The 9,685-nt window shown below is 40.0% G+C and overlaps 1 protein-coding gene across 1 annotated transcript; it reads left to right on the forward strand.

Moving 5' to 3' along the window:
- Window positions 1-2,130: 2,130 nt before the first annotated feature.
- LOC104220969 (uncharacterized) lies at window positions 2,131-3,078 on the forward strand. Its single transcript, XM_009771942.1, has one exon. The coding sequence runs from the start codon at window positions 2,131-2,133 to the stop codon at window positions 3,076-3,078; it is 948 nt and encodes a 315-aa protein (XP_009770244.1).
- Window positions 3,079-9,685: the final 6,607 nt, after the last annotated feature.

Below are 9,685 nucleotides of genomic sequence, written 5' to 3' on the forward strand. Positions count from 1 at the left end.
GTATGAACATAGATGACTTTTCTAACTCCATGTTTTTTCTTGATTTAGGACTCCCGCAGGGCTTTGTCACCCGCCCTGAGGTGGATAGTTTGGCTGATCCCACGGAGGTCGTGAGGGTGCTTCAAAGTGCCCTTGCTCAAAACAGTTCCCTCGGATCTACTCCCGGTGGTGGTGCTTCCTCTTGGAGTCCCCAACCAGAGAACAAGTAACCAAAAAGGAGGTGTTCTTCCTCGTCTGGGGATAAAAATAAGAAAATAAAGACCACAACAGCCGAGCCGACCATAGTGGTGTTGTGGAATATGGAGAATCCAGTGATGAAGTGGCTCCCCTCCAAATAAGAAGGACAACTTTATCAGCTCAACAGGTTGCTCAGCCCGAAGAGCTTCAAAACCTAACCATAGAAGAAGTTCAAGAATTTTGGGGTGAGATGGATATGGTAGACAATGCAAATTCCCGCTATCCCGTCCCCGTTGTTGTTTCTGGTCCAAGGAGCTCGGACCCCGGGCCTCTTCTGCCTTCGGACACAGAGCAACCAATAATCAGCGATGCTCTTGTTGCAGCTGCTTCTCAACCTTTAACGCTAACAATTTCACACTCTCTACACCAGTTGCACCTTCGCCACCAGCACCCACTGCATCTCCTCCACCGGCAACAGATGCTCGAGATGAGGGTGTTTCTCGATTTCATTCTCCTGACCATGGGAATTTGGGGAACAATTACTCACCCACTTTCCAGATTCTCGAGGAAGGAAGAGCGATACTCTTTTGGTTTGAAGGAGTTCCATATGCTATCCAGGACGGTGGAGCTTGCCAACTACCTGAAGCCGCTGGTTTCATAGAAAGATAAGAAGAAAATACGCTCCCTTTCGGGGGAGTATTTGTTGAATAATGCAGTACATAATGCGGCATCGGTACTGTATTTGCTTTCTTATCACTTGCTCTCTATTTATCTGTTATAATGGGATTCTTAACCTTGATATTCTTCTTTACAGGCCAACTTTCTTGCTTCTGAGGTCCTGTAGAAATTAATCAAGGGCTTGCCTCCGAGCGGGATCAGTTGTTGGCCGAATGGGACCAACTTGTCATGTGCCTCCCGGTGTTGGAGGCTAAATCTACTAAGACGGACAAGCTTGAAGCCCGATTGAAGCAAAGTGAGCAAGAAGTGATGGGCCAAGCTTCAAGATACTATGCTTGTTGTTACCGAGCGCGAATCTGCCTTCGAGGTACAAGTGAATAACTTGAAGGCAGCCTTGAGCTCCAATACCGAGGAGGCCAATACCGCCAAGGAGAAGAGGTCCAGAATGGAGGAGAGATTCAAGAAGATCATGGAGCAAAATTGGATTCATCTATCTACAACCTATGATCTTGATTCTAGCCTCGGTGCCATGAGATGCAAGAGGGATGGCCTTCAAGCCGAGGTTGACAGACTTAAGGCAAAACTCCGGTAGCAAGGGGATTCCCTTGTATTTTAAAAGACGTGTGTGATGCATCATATGAGGAAAAAAACCTCGAAAGAGGCCAAAGCGGGCATTGTTGATATTGGTGACTGTAACACCAAGGCTCGAGCACTAGAGCTAACTGCTCGAGAATGTCTCCCTGCTCAGCCTGCTGCAATTGACTCCTGGGATACTGGTTTCGAGTATTCGGGAACTGAGGATGAAATTGAAGAGAATAATAATGAAGATCCAGGCTCCAAACTGGCAGGTGATCTGCCTTCTTTCACCGGGGGGATGCAGATGCCTCTCTCCCCCAGCTCCGGCGGCGATAATGCTTAGATTTTTTTCTTTTATTGTTTTTCATCTTTCCTTATTTTTTGTACCTTTGTAATTATGCCACACATTTCTTTGAGTTTGTCACTTTTGCCAAATAAATAAGAATTTTGCTTAAGTTTTGTCCAAGATACATTTTTTTTGCATTGAAATAGTTAAAGCGCTCTCGGTGCGTGTTAAGATAACCTGCGCCGCTCATGTTTCCAGCCATGGCTAGGTGAGGAAGACTAGTAAAAAAAACATTGATAATCGTCGGAAATTCTGTAAGTGCCAGGATTATTGCCAAAATTCTAGAATAAGGGAATGAACAACATGTTGTTACCCCCAAATCGAACCTATTTCAGCCAATATCGATCGGATCTATGACTGCAACGAAGAAATTAAATCTCAGTGGTGAATTGCAATTGAAAGGGAACCCAGGTACAAGTGCAGGAGTCCAGAGCTTAAATTTGGGAAGTGATTCGCACCAACAAAAGACCCAAGTTATGAGCAATGAAAAGCAAAATCTGGTTCAAATTGGTGAATCATATCCAAAGAGGAATCTAGATAATGTGGTGATGAAGACTCAATGCCCAGCATATAACAGAGATGAAAAACAACTTCCAGAAGAGTCATGGGTCGGATTATTCAAAGTCAACAGAGAAATAGAAAATGGTATGGCTTTATCATATGTTAACCCTACTGTAATTAATGTAAAAGTAGTTGCACAATTAGATAAGGAAGAAGTAGAACAGGAGACACAGAATTGGAAATCAGATTTAATTGTTTACATAATTGGAGATATTCCAGGGTATAACTACATGAAGAACTATGTTGCACAAAATTGGGCAATTGTAGGTGAACCGGAGGTGTTTCTACATGATGAAGGGTACTATATAATCAAATTCCAATCAGTGGCTGATATGAATGAGATATTGTACTCAGGACCCTATACCATTAACAATAGACCGATCGTAATCAAACCGTGGTCCCCTGATTTTGACCTTAAAACAGAATTCCTAATAGAAATTCCCATCTGGGTAAAGTTTCCAAAATTGCCAATCAATTGTTGGGGTGCAAAATCTTTGAGCAGTATAGCTAGTACCATTGGTACTCCTCTGTATGCAGATTCTTGTACGGCTAAACAGACTAGAATCTCCTTTGCAAGAATTCTTATAGAGGTGAATGTCACTAAACCTCTACCAGATGAAGTAGAGGTAATGGATCCAACAGGAAGGTTCTTCCAGCAGCCTGTTCTATATGATTGGAAACCAAACTTCTGTGAGAAATGTATGAAGATTGGACATGATTGTAATGCAGTTGGAAAATGAGAAAATAGGCAAGAGGAACAGCAAATGAGGAGAAGGCCCAGGAAAATTGTACAACAATGGAAAACTACTGGGAGAATGATAACAGACAATGTGCAAAATTTATCAGAAGAACATAAAGCACAGGCAAAAAGTGATAAAATACAGGAAGATCAAGCCAAGATGACTGCAAATCCACCATACCAAATACAAACTGATGAGCAAGAATTTACTCAAGTGCAGAGGAGTACCAATAGAGGAAAGAAGATACAGAACACAACACATGACCAAATACAAAATAACATGAGGGATGTCACAATATCTATTAGCAATGGATTTGGTGTGATTCAAGATGATGATAATGTGAATGAGAGGCAATTACCCACTGATATAGGTGGGGATCTACATCTCTAGCATGAATTGGTTAGTGTGGAATGTGCAGGGAATAAATAAGAGGTACAAATAGAAGGAACTGGGAAAATATCTCAAAGTAAATAAAGTTACTTTAGTTGGTTTGGTAGAAACGAGAGTTAAAGCAAATAAGGCTGCTATTATTGCCAACAGAATTGCTCCAGGATGGAATTGTGTGACCAACTACAAACATGCAGTAAATTAAGGGTCTGGATTCTTTGCCCTCATAATGATTCAAGAAGCAGCTTAGTATATCCATTTCCATATAGCAGGAAAACAACCCACTGATACATGCTTTATGACAGTGGTATATGGATATAACACAATTGAGCAACGGAAAGAGTTATGGAACATCTGCAGGATCTCTCCAACCAAACAATAACACATTAGTTCCTAAGTGGAGATTTTAATGCCTTACTTTATCCACAAGATAGACTCTATGGTGCACCAGTAACTATAGCAGAGCTGAAGGATTTCTCAGATTGTACACATAGCCTCTTCCTGAATGAAATTCCATGGAAGGGTGAATACTACATTTGGACTAACAAACAAGCAGGAGATGATAGAATTTGCAGCTGACTTGATAGAACTTTGGGAAATGATGAATGGATGCTCCAATATAGTCATGTTCAGAATGAATATGGAGAAACATTTATCTCTGATCATGCTCCAATGATTCTAAACTTCCAATCCAGAGATCATAATGTCAAAACTCCATTTAGATTCTTTAATGTATGGGCTGATCATCCAAATTTCATGTCTATTATAGAAAAAAAATGGAGGATGCAGACTAATCAGGGGAGAATGAAGAGAATATGGGAAAAGCTAAAATCACTCAGGCCACAATTGAGACACTTAATAATGTAGAATTTAAAGGAATAACCATGAAGATAGATCAAACAAGGGTAGCTCTGAAAGTAATACAACAGCAAATGCATCAATAGTACACTGACGCCCTAGCAGCTTCAGAAAAGGAATTGCTGCTAAAATTGGAAAAATGATCTTTAATAGAAGAAGGGGTACTAAGACAGAAGTCAAGAATTACTTAAATTAAGCAAGGAGACTCGACTACAAAGTACTTTCAACTATATTAAAGGAGAAGAAGTAGCAAAAACAGATTGTGGAAATCAATGCTTTGACAGGAGACAAACTCACTGACAAGAATGCTATTAGAGAGGAAATAATCAGCTTCTATAAATCACTGATAGGCACAACAACATACTCTCTACCAGCTGTTAATAGGGAAATTATAAAGAAGGGGTCTGTCTTAAATCATCGGCAACAAATTGAATTATATGCACAAGTTAGTGCAGGGGAAATCTATGAAGGACTTTTGTTCTATTGATGATGATAAGGCCTCGGGAGTAGATGGATATAATGCTTATTTTTATAAGCAAGCATGGCCAGTAATTAAACAAGATGTAACTGAAGTTGTCCTACACTTCTTCAAATATGGTAAACTTTTCAGTCCTATCAACTGTACTTCAGTTACTTTGATCCCCAAGACTCCTAATCCTGCTACTATAAAAGATTTTAGGCCTATAGCATATTGCATTATTCTCTACAAGATTATATCTAAAGTCTTAACTGCAAGATTACAGAATGTTATTGCAACTGTTATTAGTGAGACACAAGCAGGTTTTATCCCAGGAAGGAGAATTGCAGACAATATCATCCTTGCACATGAGCTTATTAAAGCTTATACTAGGAAGAATATATCACCAGGGTGCATAATCAAAGTCGATCTTCAGAAGGCATATGACTCAATCGAATGGATCTACATTGAACAAGTACTGGAGGATTTACAATTCTCAAGAAAATTCATAAAATGGATCATGGAGTGTGTAAAGACAGTTCATTACTCAATAGTCAAAAATGGAGAACCAACAGAACCTTTCAATGCTTCCAGAGGTCTGAGACAAGGAGATCCCATCTCTCCTTTTTTATTTACTGTGGTAATGGAATATCTAAGTAGAAATATGAATGAGTTGGAAGAAGATAAGCTCTATGCATATCATCCAAAAATGTGCAAGACTGAAGATCACACATCTAAGTTTTGCAGATGACTTACTGTTATTTGCCAGAGGTGATAAAAGATTTATTCAGAGGCTACATGAAAGATTCTTGATATTCTCTAAAGCTTCTGGCTTGCAAGCAAATCTAGCTAAAAGTAATGTCTATTTTGGAGGAGTCGGCAGCTCAATAAAATCATAGATATTGCAGGAGCTGGGATATGTACAAGGAGAACTTCCTTTTAAATATTTAGGGGTTCCACTATCATCCAAGAAACTCACTCTAATTTATTGGCAACCACTGATAGATAAAATTGTTACAAGGATCTCTTCTTGGACTGCTAGGAAACTTTCATATGCATGGTGGATCCAGTTGGTGAAATCAGTTCTTTTTGGAATACAAGCATATTGGTCTCAATAATTTCTATTACTTGCTAAGGTCATTAAAGTAATTGAGGCACATTGCCGAAGTTATGTGTAGTCTGGAACAAATAGTATCACCAAGAGGGATTTGGTATCATGGGACAAAATGTGCCTACCAAAAGCAGCAGGTGGGTTGAATATAACAAATCTGAGATTGTGGAACAATGTACACTGATAAAGACCTTTTGGGAACTCTCTCACAAATAAGACAAATTGTGGATTAGATGGATTCATAGTTATTATATAAAACAAAGAAAAGTAAGCACTATTCCAATTCCACAACAAGCTAGTTGGATGGTGAGTAAATTGTTGGAAGCAAGAGAGACTTTAGTCATATACAGGGCACCCCGCAAAAACAACATTCCATGATCAGACAATGTTATAAGCAACTCTTGGGAACTCATTCTAAGGTAAACTGGAAGCACTTCATGTACAATAATGCAGTTAGACCCAAGGTTGTATTTACCATATGGGTATCACAACATGGGAACCTTAATACAGCACATAAACTTGCAAAGTGGGGACTTAATATTGATCAGACTTGTGTTCTATGTCATACTACAACAGAAACAAGTGAGCATCTCTTCCATGAGTGTACTTTCTCTCAACAGTTATGGGGAAGATTGATCTTATGGCTACAAGGACCAATACCTCTGAGAGCTAATGCCAACCAACAGCAATAGTGGCTGCACAACAATGTCAAAGGGAAATCTACCAAAGCTCAGATAGTGAAACAGGTCTACACAGAAATTATATATGCAATATGGACTGAAAAGAACTCTACGATATTTGAAAAAGTGGAAAAAAGATGGATAGTTTAGCTAGAGAAACTGCTTGTGTATGTAATGTAAGAGCTACTGTAAAGACTGGTTGCATACTTAACCAACTTCCTTTCTAGCAAACTATGGTAAATAGGAGACTTGGGGTATAATAACCAAGGAGTATGATAAAAGTAGTTACATAACAATAGGATCTTTGTTTATATTTTTTTTAGATTCAGCAAGCAGAGTTGTAGTTTGTTGTACTTTGTAAAGTTTTCCAATTGGTGATTAATGAAAATAGTTAGTTACCAAAAAAAATAGTTAAAGCTTTGGGCATATTTTCATCTGATAGCTTCTCGTTCTGGGAATGAATTCTTTTGGAATCAACCCTTTACTATGAGGGGTTCATAAGAGAGGACCCTCTTATGTTTATGGTGCTCTTGAAGAGGGCGTCTCCTATTCATTCCGGCACAAGCATTTGAAGTTTTTTGTTAACTTATTTCTACGAGGCCAACCATGCAGTCCCCGGTCCCTGAGCCATTATTGTTCCTGGTTCTTGCAATCCCCGATTTTCGTGGCATTGTTGTTATCGTATCTGATACTATCCCCCCCCCCCCCGTAGTATTCGAATGCAAAGTATGCGAATTAGAACACTGGAAGTCTTGCTTCATCGGTGGAAACAATTCGCGAACGGTTAAATAGTTTTTGGTTCGATGGCAAGTTTTGTTTCCTATTAGGAACTTGCCTTCGAGCTAGAGATTATTTAACCATCCCATAGTGGTTTATCATTTCAATACCTTATAATTTAAGGTCTTAACTTTGCCGATGATGCTCCTCTCGTAGTATGTTTTTCATTGATGCCTCGTTAAAAATCTTGCCAGAAAAAACCCAAATGGGACAAAAATTGGTCGAAAGGAAAAAGAGTGCAGCACATACTTTCAATATATATAGGATCCATCAGTAGTAATAACTTTTGAGGTGAGTCATGTTCCATTACCAGGCAACTTGACTCCATCTTAATTTTCCAGCTCGTACAATCCTTTATCTGTGATCGCTGAAACCCGATAGGGACCTTCCCATGTTGGACCCAACTTCCATGATTCTCGAGTGTTTTGAGTCACCTTTATCTAAACCAAGTCTCCTACTTTGAAGTAACAGAGATTGGCCCTCCTATATCTCTCCATCCTTTGCTTCTAAGCCACCATCCTCACATATGCCAAGTCTCTGCATTCATCGAGCAGATTCAACTTCACCAGTAACGCCTCATTGTTTGATTCCTCATTTTCTTGGGAAAACAGTAAGGTTGATTCCCCTACTTCCATCAGGATCAAAGCTTTTATGCCATATACGAGAGAGAAATGTGTCTCTCCCGTGCTTGACTTTATCATTATCCGATATGCCCATAGAACACCTGGTAACTCTTCAGGTCATTTTCCTTTAGCAGTTTCTAACCTTTTTGAGGTTTTGGATAATCACCTTATTGGTTGAATCCGCCTGTTCATTAGCGCTCGGATGGTACAGTGACGATGTAATCCTCTTGATTTTCAAATCCTCGAGAAATTTTAGGACTTTGGAACCTACGAACTGTGGTCCGTTGTCGTAGGCAATTTCTTTCAGTATTCTGAATCGGCAGATTATGTGGTCCCATAGGAAGTCGACCACTTCACACTCACCGATATTTTGGTAAGGACCTACTTCAACCCATTTAGTGAAGTAGGCAGTTAAAATTAAGAGGAATCTTACCTTTCTGGAATCCAGTGGCAATGGGCCGACTATATACATCTCCCATTTCATGAATAGCCACAGGGACAACACCAAATGCAAGAGTTTCGCTGCTTGGTGTACCAACTGTGCATAGAATTGAGATTTGTCGCATTTCTGAATGAATGTCTTTGCGTCTTGTTCCATCCGAGTCCAATAGTATCCTGCCCTATCCAGCTTTAGTACCAATGAATCTGCACTGAAATGGTTCCCGCAAATTCCTTTATAGACTTCTCTCATCACGTAGTCCCCCTCCGAGGCTCCTAGACATTGGGCTAATAGGCCTGGTACGATCTCCTATATAATTACTCGTCCATGAGGTAGTAATGAGCCGCTTTGGTGCGTAGTGCCTGAGACACCTTTGGGTCTTCGAGAAACTTTTCATGCCAAAGATATTCGACGAACTCATTCCTCCAGTCCCAGACTAGGTTGGTTGTATTCACTTCATAATAGCCATCCACATCTAGTACCGATTGAAAAAGTTGAACGACAGTACTGGAGTTAGATTCTTTCATCTCCATAGACGACCTTAAATTAGCCAATGCATCCATTTCCACCCTCTCTTCTCTTAGGATGTGTATGATCGACCATTCCATGAATCGTGCAAGTAATGCCTGAACCTTATTCACATACTATTTCATGCGTTCCTCCTTTGTATCAAAAATCCCATACACTTGGTTTACTACCTGTCGGGAATCACATTTTATCTCGATGACCTCAGAGCCAAGTCCTCGGGCCAATTCAAATCCTGCAACCAAAGCCTCACACTCGGCTTTATTATTAGTTTACAGAATATTTTTAATGGCTTGCCTCAGGATTTCCCTCGAGGGTGTGATTAGAACCACCCAAACTCGGACCCTTTTACGTTTGAAGCTCCGTCTGTAAACAAGGTCCAAACTCCTAATGTAGTTTCTGACACCAGTACAGCCTCTTTAGCAACCAGGGGCATTAACCCGGGACTGAAACCAGCCATAGGTAGCGTTTCTGATCATTCAAGGCCCGCTGGCATTCCGGAGTCTATTTGCAATTCTTCTTCTTCTTCTTCAGAAATGAGAAGAAGTGATGGCATTTTTTTGAGGATCAAGAGATAACACGCTTAAAGCAGCTAATTTTTCAATTAGCCTCTGTACTTTTTTACACTCGTTAGTTGGTCCGAGATATCTTCAATGGCTTTGATATTATTGGTATTTACATCAATCCCTCTCTATGAGACCAAGAACCCCAATAACTTACCGGAGCCAACCTCTAATGTACATTTTTCTG

This window comes from Nicotiana sylvestris, chromosome 6, assembly GCF_000393655.2.
Source record: "Nicotiana sylvestris chromosome 6, ASM39365v2, whole genome shotgun sequence".
Taxonomy (NCBI): domain Eukaryota; kingdom Viridiplantae; phylum Streptophyta; class Magnoliopsida; order Solanales; family Solanaceae; genus Nicotiana; species Nicotiana sylvestris.